This window comes from Bemisia tabaci, chromosome 7, assembly GCF_918797505.1.
Source record: "Bemisia tabaci chromosome 7, PGI_BMITA_v3".
In the NCBI taxonomy this organism is placed as follows: domain Eukaryota; kingdom Metazoa; phylum Arthropoda; class Insecta; order Hemiptera; family Aleyrodidae; genus Bemisia; species Bemisia tabaci.
The window spans coordinates 3,173,609-3,194,825 of record NC_092799.1 but is presented as its reverse complement, the minus strand read 5'-3'; the positions used below and the strand labels follow the sequence as shown (position 1 = coordinate 3,194,825).

The 21,217-nt window shown below is 40.5% G+C and overlaps 3 protein-coding genes across 4 annotated transcripts in view; 2 read left to right on the top strand and 1 right to left on the bottom strand.

Annotated features, from left to right (window-relative positions):
* Gyc88E (Guanylyl cyclase at 88E) overlaps positions 1-4,185 on the top strand; it is a 111,878-nt gene extending 107,693 nt beyond the window's left edge. For both annotated transcript variants that reach the window (XM_019058000.2, XM_019057998.2), the window contains exon 15: positions 67-4,185. In XM_019058000.2, coding sequence (XP_018913545.2) covers positions 67-459 — 393 coding nt within the window. In that variant the 3' untranslated portion in view covers positions 460-4,185. The remainder of the gene's footprint in view (positions 1-66) is intronic.
* Positions 4,020-21,217, bottom strand: part of LOC109041614 (uncharacterized) — a 33,435-nt gene continuing 16,237 nt past the window's right edge. The window contains exon 2 of the mRNA XM_019058001.2: positions 4,020-6,780. Within this exon, the coding sequence (XP_018913546.2) occupies positions 6,445-6,765 (321 nt within the window). The 5' untranslated portion in view covers positions 6,766-6,780 and the 3' untranslated portion in view covers positions 4,020-6,444. The remainder of the gene's footprint in view (positions 6,781-21,217) is intronic.
* On the top strand, positions 13,954-15,194 carry LOC140225125 (uncharacterized). The gene is made up of 2 exons (XM_072302806.1): positions 13,954-15,007; positions 15,067-15,194. The coding sequence occupies exons 1-2, from the start codon at positions 13,954-13,956 to the stop codon at positions 15,069-15,071; spliced, it is 1,059 nt and encodes a 352-aa protein (XP_072158907.1). The 3' UTR covers positions 15,072-15,194.

Here is a 21,217-nt window from a genome sequence, read left to right as displayed (position 1 = left end):
CGACCAAATGAAAGCACGAAGACTTCAAAATCGGAATCATAGTGATTATGATGATAATTGTTTTAGGGAGCTGCGGAGCCCTCTGGAATCTTGTCGGAGCCCTCTGAATCATGCCCAAAATCTTCAAGCCTCCCGGAGCGCGAGGACAAAGGTGACGGATCGGATAGCCACTTCTCCTGGTGTGGGACGGAGCCCACTCGACAGTTTCCCGGGAGAACTCGGTCGGCAACAACTTCCGGGATGACCCTCCCGCTGTCCTCGGAGCCCCGCGAGCCGGAGAAAAGGCGTCGGGCCCCCGATAAAGTGGTCACTTCCAAGTCCGAGAGCTCCCTGTCGCGGAGCAACGAGTCCAGCTTGGGCTCGGCCAAACTCCACCACCATCATTTCTGCACTAGTTTCATACCCCATCAAGCCCTCGGCAAGCACAAGGGGCATAGTAATTCCTGTCATATAATATAGTGTCCGCCGCGGGACTCTGCATTGGATTCCGTTTCGCAATGAGGAACTGCAATTTCTGCCTCGGTTTAAAAACAACGTTTGTACCATTTGCTTCCCTGCAGGCATACGTGTTTTTACGGATGAGCCGGAAATTATAATTCCGATTGCACAATTTAGTCCAATTTCTTTTAGGAGAATGTAAATGTGTTTTGTGCGTTGACATTGGTGTCATCACAATCAGGATGTGATGTCGTAAATCAGGGTTTCCGGCGGTCCGGAAAATCAGGGTAAATCAGAAAATGTTTTGCGACATGGAAAAAGAGAAAATCAGGAAATTTTGCGAAGAGCGTTTACCGGAAAAAAAAAGAAAGTGGGAAGATGGAAGTTCCGTTCTCCTGTCAGAAAAAGTCAGGTAAACTGAAAATTTTGGAGATAGGGAGAAGCAAAAATAGTCAGTGAAAAATCAGAGAATCGGACAGAAGAAATTATTGGCATCAAATGAACAAAATTCCATACATCACATCCTGATGGCATAGATGTCGCTGATGGCAACGAAAAAATTACGTCTTTACAAGTGGGATCACGAAGAGAAGACTGCAGCGCAAAGATAGAACAACGGACAAGGTGAGGTTTTCGACTCTGAGGGGAACAATGCAAAAAACAAAACAAAATTGATCGGAACCGATGGGTCTTAAGGATAAAAAACATTCAGCAAATGTTGTCAAACTATCTCAAATAGCCTTACATACACTGCCACGCACCAGGTCAATTTCTGTCCGGACTTGTCTTTTATCTCTTTCACAAAAACAAATATGTATGTTCAAATACGCACTCGAAAATGTTTTCCGGAAGTAAGTATAAAACGTCATTCTTAGGTAAGTAAGTGTATGGACTGCGTCCCAAATGTCGGGAGGGTTTTGCTGTAATACATTTAAACAAGCAAAGTAGTTTTCAGAAAATTGGCAATGTCCTAAAAAAAAGTGGTGTACTTCATAGTACAACAGCCAACTTTAGAATCGAGTTAAGTTGAAAAAAAGTCGCAAAGCACCCTAGTCCTCTTGCAACGAGCACTAAACGAATTTCTCACGGTCGAACTTAAACTCTTCTAATTGCCCGCGGGTCCCCAGCAGGAGGTTCAGTGCCAGAAGGAGGATGATCATTGGTGTCAGCCTTTGTCACAAAGTGCCGCCCAGGGCGTTTGGCATGTCAGGAGCCAGTCTCTGAAATCGAGAATATTTATGTCCAAATTTTATTTTTGGAAATGAATAAATCGCAAGCAAACAGTAAAATCAGGCAATTTGTAAAATGCCTCGGCAAGTAGTCAAATAATCTTACTTGGATTCAAGTTCTGCATTGTTTGATAAATCTATGGACAAAAAATGATTTATTCAAGTAAAAATTAATTCACTAAAAGTGTCTTCATTCTCTTGCAACGACCACTTAACGAATTTCACTTGAACGCCTGGATGTAATTATTCGTGTTCCACGAATGTCCTTGTTGCACACGCACGGAAGTGAAGGCGTATATATTTAAGAATATTTTTCATAATATTTAAGTGACGTTCTAATTAATCAGCACCTAATATACCTCAATAAATAAATATAAAAAGTATATTTAATCAACCTTACTAAAGAAGAAAACTTTTTGGTTGATAATACTTTTCAGAAGATGCAACCACGAAAATTGTGTTAATACTCGTTTTAGGGGTATATTAATCTCAAAATGAGTACTTGCACCACTTTCATGATTGGATCAACACTTGAAAAGTATTATTACAATTAAAAAAAAAAGAGTCGAGAAAATGGACATTAGCGGTTTTCGCACGATCCGATTCAATTATACTCAGTACATCGCATAAAACGCACAAAAGTCACCCCCCCCTCACCCCAACCTCCTACGCATAAACGCAATTATTCGTGCCTAAGAGATGTCATTGTAGTATAAATGAAGAATTGAAGGCCTATTGTCTTTCAGGATCATCGTGATCATAATGCTTACTGCCCGCCTCCGCGCCACGGCGCGAATGAAGCGATAACTGCTGAGAGACTCAAAACGCCTTCAAGTCCGTGCCTATGCAACACGGACATCCTTGGAGCCCGAATAGTTGTATTCAGGGGTTATAATGAAATTCGTTTAGTTTTCTCCGCATGCGATACTAACTGAGGGCGCTTTGCTTGTTTCTCTAATATCTCAACATAATTTCAGTGTTGCCTGTAGCCAATGTAGCCTGTACCAATGAAGTAAACTTTTACTGATTTTCATTGCAACATTGCCAAATTTCTGGAAAAAACTTTAAATGTCTAAATGTATCATATCGTTGCCCTCCTAAAATGTGGACAGCAGCCCCTACGTTTACTTACCTGAAAGCGACGGATGTGGCATAATTGCTTCACGGACACTTCAAGAAGTTTTTTTGAGCATGCATCCCAACATAAATTTGTTTTTGCGGAAGATTTAAATAAAAGCAGTCAAAATTGTTAATCAACCTACTGTTCTACGTTCAATGTTGATGAGAAAACCATACCTTACAGTGTTTCACCGCTTACCGTCACCTTGTCAAACGGTTTATCGGTGTGTGAATTGGTGTGTGAGAGACGCGCATGGTATGCAATTGTCCTGTATGAAAAATTATACCATTTTATAAAGACTTTAGGACAATTTTGAACCATTTTCACCTATTTTAAGGAATCGGCATGAACAGGCCGATTAAACATGTTTTTGTTTTCCAAAGAGCGACGGGGAGTGAAATTTGGAAAAGGAAACTTCGTTATTGGCCGGGCTGTATTCATTAACTTTTGATTTTCAATCCTTCCAAATCTCACATAATGTCTATCTTTGTTGTAATAAGATGTGATAGTGATTTGAGTAAAATTCTACCTCTTCGTTGAAATGATTTTATGTGTTTTAAGGAGCTTATGTATAAAGGAAAACAAATGTGTTACAATCTAATTTTTTGTTCTAGTTATTGCTCTGTTGTTAAAATGTTGCAAGATGCATGTAAAAATATATTTAAAATTTTTCTTCAATAAAATATATGCTCCGTTTTAAGCTTTGATCTCTGATAAAAAAATGAAAAGAAATGAAGAGAAAGATAAGTTCACTTTCTTTTACGAAATTTAAAATATCAAACATTTTTTCGTTTGCTTTGCACAACTCCCTATTACAATTGCTATCAGTCCTTAAGCGTGTTACTCTTAATTTTTCTTTCATTGTTGAAATCTTAAATAGAATACAGTCAATGTAATGGGCGGATGTGAAGCCCAGCTCTAAGACGATTAATGGTGATTGTCCCGTTATTAAATCTCCCGTATGAAACATTTATGACTAAACTTAGTCATCATGACCCAAAAAAAGCGAACCCGGGTAACTTGACAATACATGATATCTTTTTACTCGCAATTAGTTATGATTATGTCGCTTTTCAAGTATTTGATGATGTTCTGGATTCACCCTAGGATCAGATTTTAGTAAAGGCAATATATCAATCCATAAAAATTTCGAGTCAAATAATCGAGATCATAAATGTAAAACAATAATATTTCATACAAGAATTGAGTCTTTAGGAAGGAGGGCAACTGAGTAAAACAAAGTATAAGTTTAATTTACGAAAGATGAGTAATGTTTTAAATTTGCTCTTCTTCCTGGAAGAGGACAAAGTAGTTTAAGTTCGCTAAACTGTTGAAAATGCTTTTGATCTGTGTTTTAGAAAATTATGAAACAATTAAAAACTTGTTTTCAAAAGCTCACATTCATTGTCTTATTGGTCACTCGATGACAAACGATACAGCTTTGGAGGGATGTTAAAGTAGCTTTCAACCATGGAGTCTTTCCTCATATGAAAAGGCGTATCTCAGGTTCCACGTGATCTCTGGGCCCTGTATAGTCCTAGGCCTCCCTGGGCTCATGTAGAAAATAAGAATACGCTCTTACTTCAGAGAAGCGACTATACGACCGTATTGATGGTTGAAGGCACACAGTGGTCTTGAAGCAAAAAAAGAAATGCGACAAAAATGTACCCAAAAACGGTTTGCAGGGGGGTGAGTCTATGGTACGTGTGGACTTAAAATCGCGGAAAATCAAAATCTTCGCTGATCCTAATTTTGAGAAACCGCAATTTGAAATTTTCATGGTGAATGCAAGTTTCCTACTGATTATGATCAGCTTTTTTTATTTATTTGTCCTTGAAACCTGTGTTGATTGGCTCACGTTTTTATTCTTAGTTTGATTCATTTCGATCGAATACATACCCTTTCGTTACATGCAGACTTCCTATTATACTCTTTTTTTTAAGTGTACAATTCGCCCTCTTCTGCGTCTGCAGCAATTGTTGTTACGAATATGTTGTGCGTGCTGATTATAGTTCATTACATACTCGACTCTCTGAAGGCGTTTTCTGTGCACAAGTAGCGCTATCCGTCGGAGAACGATAGCAGTAAGGATTAATCGATTCACAATCAATCTCACACCAACAGGGTGGTCTACTTTCGCACATTAAACGCCTTCGAAGAGTCAAGTATGTAATTAGCTGAGCACAACACATTCGTAACAACAATTGCTGCGGACGCAGCTGAAGGCGAATTGAAAACAATCTCGAAACAACAAATTTTTAGGAGGACATTTTAGGACTAATCAAGTTTGATATGCATATTGCACCTGTAATTCAATTCAATGATCTGATGGTATGCCAAAGGTGCCTCCTTCGTTTTGTATTAGTTACTGATGCATTTCGCCAATTTCGCTTGTTCAGGCATCTTCAGAGTGGTAGTAACTATGAACATTTTAAACTTTAATAAACTTTCCACATTTCTTGCGGTCGTCAGTAGGCACGTAAAATTTCGAAAGTATTAATAGCTATTTGGACTATAGTCACTCGAGACCGCGTGCGCGTAAACTGATTACTCAGTTTACGCTAGTAATCAGTTTACGCCAGTTACGAATGCCTAATTTTGTTCCTCGTCTAGTGGTCCATTATGAATTTTATAATGCATAATTTCACCTGCATCATCGTCTCGTAGTAAACGAATCTTTATATCGACCTTACCGAAGATTTACTCGATGAAAAGCCTCTGTGCAGACAGGCCTTTTCTTATAGACACTGCAACCTACGGCGTGTACTCGTCCACCAGTGAAAGAGTTAATTTTTCACTCGTGGAATCGTATGAGCCTAGAATCACACTGACTGAGCCTATGCAACATGCAACACACATCTGACTGAATTTCAGTAGGCTGATTATTGGAATTGATAGACAAAGCGATTGACAGAGGAAAAAAAGAAATGGAGTGATCCTATCGGAAGCAGGTGGTTACGATATAAAAGGAAAGTATGTAAAACAGACCAATTAGACTCATTATCAGTGCAGCGCACGAACATACCAGATCTCAACTAGTGTTGCTCAAACAGCGTGACTGCAGAAGGGAAATTTAGCTCCACAGGAGTTCTTTCCCTTCAAAATGAGTGTATTCTATAATTATAGAGTAAAAACCATATCATAAACGTTATATGAACGTATTGTCTCTAAACCTTGAGGTGCGCTATAATTAACACCCCTTCATCAAGGATTTGACCAACTAATGAAAACCCACGATACCTTATGAGTAGTCCATTATTTACCCCTTTAGTCGTTTAAACCGATGGGATGGCTCCATTTTCCCTCTGCCCGCGTTATGTCTATCGTTTCGTCCATTAATTTCAATACCTGTAAACGAATTCTTGAAATTGATAGGCAAAGAAGACTAAGGGGAATTGGAGTGATCCTATCGGTTGAACTAGATGTTTATCATAGTCTAAGGGGGAAAATGATTGAGTATCCGTATGGTACCGTGATTGCCATTAATTAGTCTCTTCTTGACCTCTTTTTTCATTGGAACCTCCCGCTTTTACCGATAGGATCGCTCAGTTTTTCCTTTATCTCCTTTATCCATAACTATGCCCTGCAATTTCGAAAATCAGCCTGCTGATTCCACTTCACGTTGGATGAAGAAAATTGAGTCTGAAAAACTGGGAATCAGGCGAGGCAAGGTCTTGTACAGCTGCAGCAGTACTCGTCGCAGTAACCGCGCGTGCAGCAATCACCGGGGAGACCGGAGACCCGTTTGTTGTTGCAGAAGGTGTAGAGGCGACGGTGCCAGGAGTGGAGGGCCACCGGCTCGACCTTGTGCGACACGAAGGGACAGCAGTTGACGGGCCCGGGTTCCGTCGTCGTCCCTGGGTCGAACATAAACTCCATCAGTTGCCCGCGGGTTCCCAGCAGGAGGTTCAGCGCCAGAAGGAGGATCATCACTCTTGTTAGCCTTCCTCGTAAGGTGCCGTCCAGGTCGGGTGGCATGTCGAGAGCCAGTCTCTGAAATCCAGAATATTTATGTCCAACTTTTATTTTTGGAAATGAATAAGTCGCAAGTAAACATTAAAATCAGGCATTTTCTCAAATGCCCCGGCAAGTAGTCAAATATTAAACATTTCTAAAGCAGCACCCCCTGACAATGGTGATATCAAAAACATAGTAGAAATACGGGAAACAAGGCTAAAAAGTATATAAAAATTCTAGACGTTTCGGCTGAAAACTGAGCCATTTTCAGTCGGAACAATAAAAATAAAATATGAAAATAAAAATAATAATATAAAAAATATAAAATATACTTGGAATGCTTATATTGTATTTTTATTTTTCCGACTGAAAATGGCTCAGTTTTGAGCCGAAACGTCTCGGACTTTCATGTGTACTTTTTAGCCTTGTATGTGAACATTTTTTTGTGTACTTTTTCTCCTGTGTTTTTGATATCAACAAATAGTCAAATAATCTCACTTGGATTCAAGTTCTGGATTGCTTGCCAATTCTTCAGACAAAAAAATGATTTATTAAAGTAAGAAATAATTCACTATACAACTATGCATGATGAAGAGGTATCCATAATAGTCTTCAGCCCTAAAACTAACATTTATCTCAATTTACTTCGTGTCTTAAAATGCAGAATTTTTCAAATTTTGATGGTTAAAACAAATGAGAGGAATTCTATGAAGGAAATTCAAGAGCAGTTCATGAAGTTGATGAATTTTTACAGTTCAAACGCTCAAAACTCAAGATTACTCCGGAAAAACCAAAATTGTTTTCAAACTTTCAAGATTATTTGCCCTTATCCCCGGGTGTTTGATTAAAGTCCTGATTTGTGTATTTGCCTGCGAGTTAGGGTATGGCCATGTATGCATGCAAGTGGCTAGCGTTCCAAAGAAGCACATGTTGCAATCATTCATTTCGGGATCGGTTCAAAAGTTGGTAAAAACTTCCGGATCTGCCTGGGCACATCGCCATCAGCCCGGGGAGATGACGATGTGCGAAGGTTTCTGCATTTTCCCGTAAAATTTACATGAATTACCTCATTTTCAACATTCATCAACATTCGGATTGAGATTTTGTATTTTTCGTATAGACAAGTACCCGCGCTTTCCGGCGTGTGTCCTTGCCTATCCAGCCAAATTCAAGGCAAACTTCAACGACCAAACTCGATCCTACTACGTCTGCAATGATTAATCAACTCTCGCCTGGGCATCTACGAGTAAGTAAATACATAAGTCACGCGCGTGATGATTCCCTCACTTCCACAGACGCGCACTTGTGTCAATATTAGTGATATCAAAACGGGGATGAGACTCCAGAGAAAATATATTGTGACGTCGAAACTTCCAGATCACGTATCTCGTTTGCGCTGTTTGTAAATCTTCGCATCCATTTTAATTTTTTGACAGAGAACAAATCAATTTCATTCCTCGGAAGTTTCACAGAGTTTATTTCGCACATCAAAGAATAAAAAACACGTAATTTTTCAAGAATTGACGTTGAGCAGTTTTCCATTTAAAAAAAAAAGTATGACAGGAAGTCTACAACGTCGCAAACCGAGATTCTTCGTCTGAAATTTTCACCTTGGATATGTTTGTGATAGATGAAAAATGGCAGTTACCCAGCCGAATGGTTAAAAAGAGCGTGTGATTTCAGATGGCACACATGTGTCGTGGCACACGTGTGTAATTGTGGATTTGCAATAGGTATGAGAACAAATACAAATTGTAATTTTTTTGGGGTACGAAATGTAAACTGAAGTTTAACTTGTCAGTGGCTGTTTGTGCTAGGCACTAAGGCCAAGCCCTCATACGGGCGAATCTTATAAACAATAAACTGAAGTTGAAACAGTGAGCCGCAGTGCGATAAATCTGCATTTGTTGAACGCGAAGATGTTCCCAAAATTATTTGTATTCCTAGCACTTTTTTGCGTGAGTATTTGTAAATTAATTTTTTTGTTAAAATAATTCAAGATAACTGTAATTAAACATATAGTGATTTAAATCACCTGAGATAAATGCGTCTAGGCACGCTTAGTTGATGGAATCTTTTTATCACTTAACACGGAGAAAGGTAAATCGAACGGTGAAAAGAGATCGACGAGGAAGTCTTATGGATGTAGTTTCCGCCATGAAGGTGCCTTTGGAAGTGCAAGTTGTTTAGAAATAATTCTGATTGTTCCATATTTAAGCAGCACATATTTAAGCCATCATAAAAAAATACCAATGCGACGTGAAAAAAATTCGCTAGCCTTCCTCTTTGATGCAAGGAGCGATACTTCATAACGGTTCATGATGTTTACTTAACACTGGCATTATGCCGCCAAGATATTGAGATAGGAAGACAAAGAACAAATGCGTAGACAATTTTTCTACTTGGAAATAGAACTTGCAATCTAATGACCACACATAAAATTCTAACAGTTTCTTTTTACTATCACAGGTTGTAACTCACGCAATGCCTACATCGTTGGAGGCGAATTCTCTATCTGTGACCGGTCTAGGCCTTGAGAAGGTATTTGAATGAAGTCTATTAAAGAGCTTTCGGTTAAACATGCTTATACGGGCGCCATCCAATTCCCTCCCCCGATTCCCTCCCGAAACCGATTCCCTCCCAAGACCGATTCCCTCATGCGGCCGGAACCGATTTCCGATTCCCTCCCGGCTTTGAAGTAAATTGAAAATATGTGGCAACGTCGCAACAATTGATCAAGTAGTAAGACGAAATAATCAAGATCCAAAATAAACTCACCATTCCCAGATACACCTGATACCACTTTCACGCGCGGTACAACTCCTTTTATTACAAAGCTCATCCCGATTTTCCGAGTTTCGTTGCCGTGCTGAAGAGAATTTTACGCGACAGCAAAATTTTAATAAATTCCGCAAATCAGTCAGTGGCAAAACCCAGATCAAAAACTGCCAAAAAAATTGCTGCTCTCGAAAAAAATATATCCGAACTTCTCGAAAACTACAACGATGAAGCCTTGTTCTACTTCATTCGCACGGTGTCTCATAGAAATTCGCCAAATGTTTTCTTGTGATAATTTTTTTTTTTTTGGGTCTTATTTTTTTTGACGCGACGGACTCTGTGCACCCGTTTAAGGTACTTGCAAACTTCTACAACTTCTACCACCTACTCTTCTACTCTTACGAGAAATGGCGCTGTATCAGGTGTATCTGGGAATGGTGAGTTTATTTTGGATCTTGATTATTTCGTCTTACTACTTGATCAATTGTTGCGACGTTGCCACATATTTTCAATTTACTTCAAAGCCGGGAGGGAATCGGAAATCGGTTCCGGCCGCATGAGGGAATCGGTCTTGGGAGGGAATCGGGTGAGGGAATCGGTTTCGGGAGGGAATCGGGGGAGGGAATTGGATGGCGCCCGCTTATACTTTATCGGACAATGGTGTATGTGCCTGTTTTCCTTTCTTGTTCCTGATCTCTTTATCTGTACTTAGATGTCTAGACGTTGCGCATTTCAACCTTTGCCAAGCTCATCTTCAGGTCCTTAAACATTTTTGGACGGATTACTTGACCGCTCGTCACAGTGTGAAACGCAAAATTTGTAAAACAAACGAAACCTTTCAAATGAATATGGAAAATGATTACCTGAAGATGAGCTTCGTAAAGCTTGAAAAGTGCATAGTCTAGACATCTAAGTACAAATAAGGAGATCCGGAGCGAGAAAGGATAAAAGGGACAAAAAAATTTTAGTTTACACTCTGGAGAGTCCGGGCATAAAGGACGACTGTTCTTTCAACTTATTATTTTGAAGGGTGCTACAGTATGATTTAACTTCCTCGGGTTTATGCATCGATATAGAAATACACTGGCCGATAGTTCACTCTCAACGCACATAAATGGGGTTCCCAATTGATTAGTTCATAAATTTTCGAGATCATCCACTCAGCTACTCAGCACTCCCATGTCCCCAAACAGCACAATGAAGGCCAGGTTTTTGATGTGTAGGTTTTTTCAAAAATTCACTATTTAAATCGAATAATTTACTGAGAATATAGCAAAATTTTCCCAATAAGCAAAAAACCGAGAGCTGCGAAATGGTAGTAAGAGTGCGTGAATTGAGGTCATTTTGACTAATGGTAAAAGGTCCATTAGATCCCTCCATCGCGGCCTCAACTTTGAAAGCATTTTTTGAGCTAAGGAGTTCGTTTCAGAGACAGACAGAAGCACCGTGCCTCTGGCAAAGAGCCTTGTTAAAAATGGGTCGAAATTCGCCCCTTTTTAGGCCCTCGATTTTGCAAACGAGAATTGCGCCAAATTGTTGCATATGATGCCCTAAGTCTCTGGTAAAAATTTCAGCTTGAGTTGAAAAGTGGTTTCGGTGATACGAGGGGGGGGGGGGGGGGAAGTGGGGGAGTTGAGCGGCTGGCGTGCGCTATTTCCGCGGCTGTTCCTCGCCAAATCTTCGTTTTGATGTCACCCGTTATATGTTATTCTATGTAATTTTTCGCGTACTTTCCATTTCTGGCCTTAAAAATTACTTTTAACCACTTTTCAAGGCGCTAGGGGATTACGTTCCATTTAGCCACAGCTCATTTAGCCACGTGGCAAAATGCAACAAAAAATGTTGCATCTTGCCACAGATTTTAGGTGCTATGTGGCTAAACGAAACAAGAAAAATTAGATTGGCAAACGTGGCAAAGTGCAACAAATTATGTTGCAGTTAGTCACATGGCCAAAGGATAAAACCAAGTATCTGCATTGCAGCATAACCGGACCTAATCGAAACGAACTTGACCTAACCTAACCTAACCTAACCTAACCTAACCTAACCTAACCTAACCTTACCTTACCTAACCTAACCTAACCTAACCTAACCTAACCTAACCTAGCCTAACCTTACCTAATGACCTAATCTAAGTAAGGAGAGCTGGATGCATGTAGTCAATAATTCCTTCGGATATTTTCCTATTAGTAGATTTTCATGTATTTCAGCAAAAAGTAGAATCAGTATTACATTGGTCACTAGTGGAGGTTGGTAAAATTATTTTTAAAAAAAATTGTTTTCAATACATGCGAATGGTTGTTTATACTTTTTAATCTATTCCAGATCTTCAATAAAATCACTTACACTGCAGTAAAATAAGAATGGGAGGATAAATAACAATTTTTTTTGCTGAATTTGGTAGGCCATTCCAAAGACTGTGGCTAACTGTAACAATTTTTGTTGCATTTAGCCACACTAATTTTTCTTGTTTCATTTAGCCACACAGCACCCCGAGTTTGTGGCAATGGGCCTGTTGCAAACTTTTGCTAGAGCAAATTAAGAGTTGTTTCTTATAGATAATGCCTCAAAAATCGCGATGAGCGCATCGGCAAAGTCTGAAATGCACTCATAACTTCACAATCTGCGTAAGAAATTTGCGTTTTTTTAAGCTTCCCGCTTCAAAAACGATACTACGGCACAGATGAACATTTTGTAAGAGGAGTCGTTCCATCGTCGGAAATAATCATCATAGCCGACGCCAATCCGCCAAAACACGTTTGATGGGACGAGATAACACCTGAACTGGATTGGACCAGATAACAATCGGTGTGTTAAGGTGGATCTTCAGAAAAATGTTCGGCGTTCTGCCACCACGTCGCGCTAGCGGTCAAAGTGGGACTGCGACAGACTGCTCCGCAGCTGTCTTTGTCAGTCGGCAGTTCGTCACTCATGTCACTCACAATCAGCGCGGCTTGAACGGAACGGTCGCACGCATTTCTCTCTCCTCCCCTTCTCCTCGTCGGCCGCAAGGCCGCCCCGTGCAAGGGCCCGGTCGGCTGGCTACTCGTGTAATAGGCCAGACAGCTTATTAAATCAAATTTACCGCCAGTCGGGTTCCGTCCACTCTCCGCTCACCAGAGCAGCGCCTCTGGTGGAGGGGGAGTGGACGACGCCTGATTGGCCGTACAGTTAGTTAGCCGAAGACCTGTTCCCGATCTAGAGAACATGTAAGTTCTTTCCAGTTTTCACCCCTTTGGGGTGATTGTTTAGCTTTTCCTTTCTTTCTCGGATGTGACGGAGTGCGCGGGGGTGGCCGGCGGGCCACTTCGAAACCCTTAAACCCGTGACTTACTCTTTTCATATTTCCTTTTACCGTCCTCTCCGGTCGAGCCTCGGAGGCTCGATCCGGATGGCCTCCGAGGCCCGATCGGATTGTGATTCGTGCTGTTCTCTTTGTTGTATGGATCCCCGAGCCATTACAACTGGCGTCCCAACTAGTGGCTTCAAAGAGGATATCTTTGATATCCATCTTTAAGTGTTTCGAACCGAAACGAAAAACGTGGCGTGCGCGGGTACGCGTCCTCCACAATGTAATCTTGTACTCTCGTACCTAACTAGTGGAAATGTTTGAAGTGCTCCTGTATTCGTTATTAGTGTTTCATAATCTATTCTATCTTATTCTTATTTCGTTGTCATGTTTGATTATTGCTTGACTTTTTCCGCCCATTCTAATCCGATCCACGAGGTAGTGAAATAGTCCCGATCCGCCGCCATTTTTTTGTTGTGCGTTGTATTACTCCGCGGACTACCATCTAGACACACCATGGCCATCATCCATCAGCACCAGCTCGCCACCAACGAACCTAACCTACAAACCACGGTAAACAGTAACCAGAGACGGTAACCCAACAAGTGTTATTATTATCAGTGATGATGCAAATTTTCTATCCTGAAATTATGCGGACAATTTTTTTATCCTGTTATTCTGCGGACAGTTTTTTTAACCTTCTAAATTATTGCTCAAAGGAAAATTTTTTTTTCCTCTTCGAAAATTCCTGATAATTTTCTAATGCCAACCTAGTGCTAACGGTTAACGTCTAAAGGTTACCATGTTCCTGCCATCACAATGATGTTTCCTGTTCTACATTATTTGGACGAGGTGAGGAAGCGGGTCACCACGGAGACCTCCTCGATCCCAACGTGGGTGGACAGCTGATAAAGGACTTGGCACTCACTCTCTCTCTTGTGGTTCCCTGACTACTCAAACTACCTGGATTATGGACCTATGTCTGATTCTAGCAACTTCTCACCTTATCTACACATCTCTAATTCGTCGCTTCTGCTTCTTTTCAGAACCTGTTCCTGTTTCTTCGTACCCGGAAAAGTAGTAATTGTGAGAAATCTACTCCCTTTCATTTAGAACTCTTTTTATTTGTATTTTGTTACGTGATGTCGCAAAACTCTAGTCCTAGACGTACTCGCTACGGCGGAAATTTCCACCCTTCGGTTGAAAATGCTGTTAGTAGAGGAGGCTCTGGTAGAGCGAGAGGTAGAGGATCTCGTAGACCTAGAGGTAGAGGCATGAGGGGTAATTTGAATCAAAACCTTTCTGACAGTAGAGTTTCACTTCATTCTGATCACTCCACTAATTCATTTCGTTCTGTACCTGAGGCACCCCCAAGACCGCTATCACCAAATGTTTTTGTTAGAAGACCGCCTCACCAAATGTCACCGTCTCCTGTGATAGAAGTAATAACGGCAACCCACCCAGTCTCTAATCGCTTCCATACCGACCCTCCCTCTACTAACCAGCATCTGCGTAATTGTGATGATCTTAATTCTGGTATTGTCGTGCGTCCCGCGGATGATTATCTGCAAACTCAGATTGCAGACCAGCAAAGAATGATGCTGCAAATAACTGAACAGATGGCTCAGCTCCAGACCACTGTTACCCAGGCTTTTGAGGAAATTAAGAGCGAAGTTCCCTTATTGGTTCAAGAACAGCTTGATAGCAAAATGTCAGAACCAACAAACCCGCCTAAGCCGTTCTCGGGCGCTGCGCCTGAGCAGTCTCCGCACCGAGAAAATTGTACAACTGTAGCACCATGTCATAACGATTCCATTAAATTTAAAGACCTGCCAAATTTTAATGGAACGCTTGAGGGTATCCATCCAAAAGAATTTGTGAGTGAGCTTGATGCCTACTACAGTTCTTCACGCAAATCTGACCAAACCAAATTATTCGAAGTTGGGAGACTGTTCAGGGGCAGTGCGCGAGAGTGGTTTAAGGTCAACCAAAACCGAAATAAATTTACATCCTTTGAGGATTTTAAATCCGAGTTCCTCCAATTTTTTTGGGGACCTGAAATTCAGAGTTCTGTATTTGACACGTTTGTCTCATCGAATCAACCTGCCCCGACCTATGGCAATTTATCTAATTACTTCCTTTCTCGAGTGAGAAATATGCAGTACCTCGATGTTCCAGCACCTGAGCCTTATGTTATAGCACCTATTGTAAACCAGCTTCCTTATGATGTTTGTTCAGCAATAATGCTGGCTAAAGCTAGCACCATTGATGACGTGTTGAGAATTTTACGCGGCTTTGATCAGCTCGGCTCGCGGCAAAAACCAAGCGGCTCTGCAAGCCATCAATCGCCGAAATTTCAACAGCCCACCGGGAATAGTAACACCTTTGCTCATAAAAATGTTAAAACTACAGAGTTTAATGTTGATAATGGTTCTCAGTCCTTCCGGTCAGAGCCTTTAAACTAGATGTGAGCTGTGATGGCAGTTTGGCAGACAACTCAGCTCCCACAAATTCTAATGTTTGCTTTGCCGACCCGGAAAACATTGGATCCTGCCAATATTTCTATATTTATCATTTGACTTTCTCCACCGTAAATTCTAAAAAATCTACCTTTGCCTTATTCTGTGCCCCATTTCAAATTTCGCAACTCCCACCAGAATTAGTTTCAAAATTACCAAAAGTGTCACAGCTGCCTTCTGTCACTGCATCTGGTTTGGAGGTTCTGATGAGAAGGATTGAGACCATGCCTGAACCCCAAGAATTCCATTTCATTATTATTTGGCCTTCTGCCTACTGGATTTTTAAAGAACTGGGTCTTCCTTTGTCTCAAAATAAGTACGTTGATGCTCCAAGCCTCTCTGACAAGGCTCTTGCTAGAATATTTAATTCTTTGTTCTCGTCTTACATACTTAAATTCGCTGAACTCAAACCTTTATTTTGGTGCCAATTTACTCATGATGGAACCCTGAATGTGCCTAACAATATCATAAACCAAGTCAATCAATATTTATTTTCCACACTTTGTTTCTCCAATTTTATATTTACATTGCCTACATCACTATGCACTGAGAAACAACATTTTCACCACAACAGTCTTTTGTGCCCATACGATTTTAAAACTGCTACTGATGAATTTATGTCGTTGCTAGAAGCAAACGAACTTTTATCCAGCCGTACCCTGCTGTCGCATACTGTTCTCAAGGACGAGGATCACTTCCTCCTCTATGAGGAACCCACCTTTGATAAACCTAAGAAAGCTACTTCTCCTTTCATTCAATGCTTAATAAACGGGTATCAATGTCTTGCCCTTGCAGATACAGGAAGTGAAATTACATTAATGAGTAAGGTATTTTTCGACCTAGTATCAGAAGCAACTGATGCTGACCTTCCAGTACTTCCTGTTACTAATTTGTGCATTAAAGGTGTTACAGGTATTAAATCCACAAAAGTAACAAAACAAACTCTCCTTGACATCAGTATCGGTGGCAAAGTATTTCGCTTTCCGGCTCTAATCATACCTAATATTAATTCGAACTTCATCCTAGGCATTGATTTTTTTCAAAAATTTGGTGCAAAATTGGATATGCAGGCTGACTCTCTTGAACTGCTTGACGGCGCCGTGAAAGTACCTTTTGATAATTTTAGTAAAAAACGAATGGAGTCTTCGCCTTGTGAGATTGTAGGTCCTGCAGTTCATAACTGCTATATCCTGAACAAGAAAGTTGTTATCATTGCTGATAGTCATGGTAGAGAATTGTACAACCATCTCCGAGCATTGTTGCCAAGCTCAATCGACCTCCAAATTTTTGTCAATCCTGGAGATCCATTCAATACAGTCATTCACAATATAACATCAAAAAATCTTCAATTCAATGAAGATGATATATTAATTGTCATGGCTGGCTCCAATAATTTATCAGAAAGTAAAACAATAGCAGAAATAAAAAATGAGTTTGATGTAACCCCTCTTACTGCTCTAGAAAATCCAATTATTATTTGTGAAATATTCCAACGTAGAGATTTTAGGAATAACCGGGATATTTGCTCACCTATAAATCTCCATCTCAGAAAGGAACTTACAAAACATTCTAATATTAAGTTTTTAAAATCATCTGACTATATCCATAAGCAGCATTTTACCAAACGTGGACTGCACCTAAACGAGACAGGAAAACACGTCCTGTCATATGAACTCTCTCGACTGATTCGGGATACTCAGATCACTCGAAAACAAGCAAACCAACTCCAGGTAACTGTACGCCGAATTACTGTCATTGATTCTTTTGAGGCCTTGTCCAGCTCAGAGATTCGAGTGAGCACTGCTGGAGAGCTCTGTGCAAACCTTAAGACATCAATTAACTGTTTTCCAACACAAGTTCAAGGAGTACATCCCTCTTATGATGAAATAAACACAAAAATTGGTTTACTCAAACGGAGTACTGAAGAAAAATTAGCATTGATTAAACTACTCTATTCATATCGTGAGGCATTTTCCATCAAACCTGGGTTGTGCAAAACTTATGTGGCTCACCTCAGATTTAAAGACTCCGATTCTTTCATTAAACGTTCGTACCCCATTCCTTTATCAAAATTAGGAGCAGTGAGAAGTGAAATTCAAAGAATGCTTGACCTTGGTATCATTGAGCGCTCTAGTGGTCCTTACTCGAATCCTATCGTCCCTGTTGGTAAAAAAGATGGAGATGTCCGAGTTTGCCTCGATGCACGTATGTTGAATACAAAATTAATATCTGATGCTGAGTGCCCTGAGTCAATTGAGGTCATACTCTCACGTTTCAATAATCCAAAATGTATCTCCACTTTAGATTATACTGCGTCATTCTGGCAAATAGCGCTGGATAAGGAAAGTCGTGACCCGACTAGCTTTAATTTTGAAGGAAAAAACTATAGATTCTGTGTTCTTCCTTTTGGATTATGTGTAAGCATGCAGATATTTATGAAAGCCCTAGACACAGTTCTAGGCCCTGAAACAGCATCCTTTTTAAGTAAATATGTAGATGACATAAAAATTGTCTCTGAAACTTTTCAATTACACCTCCAACATCTTGGTATTGTCTTTATATCTACAATAGCTGCTGGAATGACATTCAAGTTTCCAAAATGTGGTTTTCTTGAACCGGAAACGGATTTCTTAGGTTTTTTATTGTCTGAAGCAGGTATCAGGAAAGATCCTAAAAAACTTGAAGCCATTACTCTTTACCCTCGTCCTCGCAACGTTAAATCACTCCAAGCATTCTTAGGTTTCCTAAATTTTTACAGAAAATTCCACAATGATTACTCTGAGTTAGTCAGCCCTTTGCTGCATTTGCTCCGCAAGGATGTCAAATGGAAGTGGGGCGAAGAAGAAGAGGCAGCCTTTGAAGTATTAAAAACAACTTTTGCTGAAAACGTTGTTCTAGCTTACCCTGATACCTCAAAACCGTATAATATAAATTGTGATAGTAGCCTAAATGCAGTATCTGGCGAACTTTACCAATTTGATAATGATGAAAATCGAAGGCCGATTGCCTTCTACAGCCGCTCTCTAACACAAAGTGAACGACATTACACCACGACAGAGCTTGAACTCCTCAGTATTGTTGCTTGCTGTCAAAAGTGGCGCCAATTTATTCTTGGCTATTCCACTACCATTGTAGAGACTGACCACCATGCCCTAACTTTTTTAAAACAGTGCCATCTGTCTTCTGGTCGCCTTACTAGATGGGCCTTATTTTTACAGGAATTTGATCTCAATGTTAAATTTATTGCAGGTGTACAAAACATAGCAATAGACACCCTTTCTCGCTATCCCCCAGATTTTCATACTCTCCCGCCCAACAACCTTGAAATTAATGTGTATAGAACAACAGTTTTTTCCCCTGACCTTAAGTCAGATATTTTAAGTAAGATTACCGAACTTACCTTGGCTGACCCGAGATATGGCAAAATAATGCAAGAACTCAGAGAGAATCCCAACAGTGCAATGCACTCACTCTATATTATCCATGACAAAGCTCTGTTTTACCGTTACAAACATGCACCAAAATTTATGTTATGTATACCAGCATGCATTGAAACAGAAGTAATCTCCCTAACTCACTCCTTTCTTGGCCATCTTGGATCAGGCAAGGTACACAATTATCTCAAGGAACGTGTCATTTTTCCAAAAATGAAACAAAAAATCAGAAATTTTGTCAAAATCTGTCTCGACTGCCAACAAAGCAAGACCGTGCAAATCGGCAGACACTCTGTACCAATGATTCCCGTCCTTGCATCAAGAAACTTGGAGCTGGTGTCTGTTGATTTGTACGGCCCGCTCCCAAAATCCTTTGGAAATTTTACCCATGTTATGGTATGCCTTGACATATTCTCCAAATATGTCAGACTGATCCCACTACGCAACGCAACTGCTGTTGTTGCCACGCGCCAGTTTATAACAAAATTTGTTGAAGTAGAAGGCACACCAGAGAAAGTTATAAGTGACCATGGCCCGTGCTTTCGCTCGCACTATTGGGATGCAAGACTCAAAGAACTCAACATTCAACCTGGCCACACCAGTGTTTACCATCCACAATCTAACCCAGTCGAGCGATATATGCGAACCTTAGGGGCATTTATCCGTATTTACTGCCATGAAAGTCACAGAAATTGGATCAAATATCTGAGCTTCTTTGAGTCTTGTTTCAACTCTAGTGTGAGCGGAAGCACAGGTTTCACGCCGATTGAGGTGATGAAAAATTTGTCCCCTCGAAATATCCTAGAACAATTTGTCCGATTTCCTCCATGTGAAAGCACCTTGACTCAAACCGAAAAATTTCTCATGGTTCAAGAAAATTTAACTAAGAGCGCGGAGAGGAGACAACGCGCCAAGGGCAAACCTGAAACCGATCATCCTTTCAAAGTTGGTAGTAAAGTTCTGGTAAAATCGCACCATCTGTCAAATGCCTTGTACGGTGAAGTCAAGAAATTCTTTAGACTCTATGAAGGCCCCTTTGTAATCTCGCGGTTGGTCGGAAACAAGGCTTTTGAGTTAACTGACCCGGTAACGAACACCTGTAAAGGTGTGTACAATCTTGACCACCTCCGCCTTCTCTGCGAATAAATCTCAATCGGCGTCCATCCTATAGTATGGTGTAAACGCATACTTTAAAAAAACTGACAACCAGTCCTTTTTTTTTTTACTTTTCCGTTGGGGAGGGGGTTGGTTAAATTTGTTAGCAATTTGTTACCCCTACCCAACGTGACTATTTTCTATGTGTTTAAGTGTTTTTCCTATTGCCTTAGTACCTAGATTTAGTTTTAGCTAGTTTCTCAGGACTCTTCAAATATTTCCCTTTAATTTGTCTTCAAAATTTCACTCTTTGCCAAACCTAAAAAATCCCGCGATTACACAGCTGTGCACTCGATTTTCCCAAGAAGGTGTTGATTCCTCGTCCTTTATGTAATCTTTACAGGGTGATCACCATCAATTCATTGATATCGCAGGAATCCACAGTGTATCCGCATTTGGGAATGTGGAACACTGTGCATCGAACACTCCTTGTAATCTGCTTTGTTTTTTATTTTTTATGACCGAAAAAACAGTGCAACGTTCAGTTGTCACTGTCAGAGTAAGTTAGTAAACATTTTGGTAAAACAGACCAGCTTCCCGTCTGTATCTTTTTGTTTTATTTTTTTTCAATTTCGGAGTTAAGCACCTGTTTTCCTCATATATGCTGTAGGGACAGCAGCGAGGCTTGTGCAGCCTTGTGTCTGGCCAACACAAGTGTCAAATAACTCAGTCCCCACTCGCAAACCCAATTCGGGCCTTTTCCCTGGGAAACTTGAGTGCATGGCTGTACCTATTAACTACAACAGTGTGTAAACTACCCTTCTTTGAAATTTTCTGTATGTGACCCATTGCGCCAACGCACACTCCGTCCCATTAAAATTGTATTTTTTCTATGTCATTGAATACTTAGTATATTTTGTCATTTAGTATTAGTATTTTTGATACCAGTCTTTATTACTGTTACCTCTCTTTGCCTTATCTGCCAAAGGCCAGATTTTAAATTTGTTCATGTACTTGTTTCTTTTTACTTGAATACAGGCCAAAAAACCGAAAAGATTATAGGTTTTCGCTGGTCACGTCCCGTCACTCGCTCGTCACAACTTTCCAAAGTTGCCAAATTTTTTTTTCTTGTCTTGTTTTGTCCAGCAACAAAGTAATTTTCCCTCTCGTTTCCTAGCGTTCCAGTCTGTCTGTCCTTTTCCGTTGGGGACACAACTGTTCCTGCCTCCAAGTTCCTTGGAAACATGAGCAGCCGTGGGGTTGTTGTAATAGGCCAGACAGCTTATTAAATCAAATTTACCGCCAGTCGGGTTCCGTCCACTCTCCGCTCACCAGAGCAGCGCCTCTGGTGGAGGGGG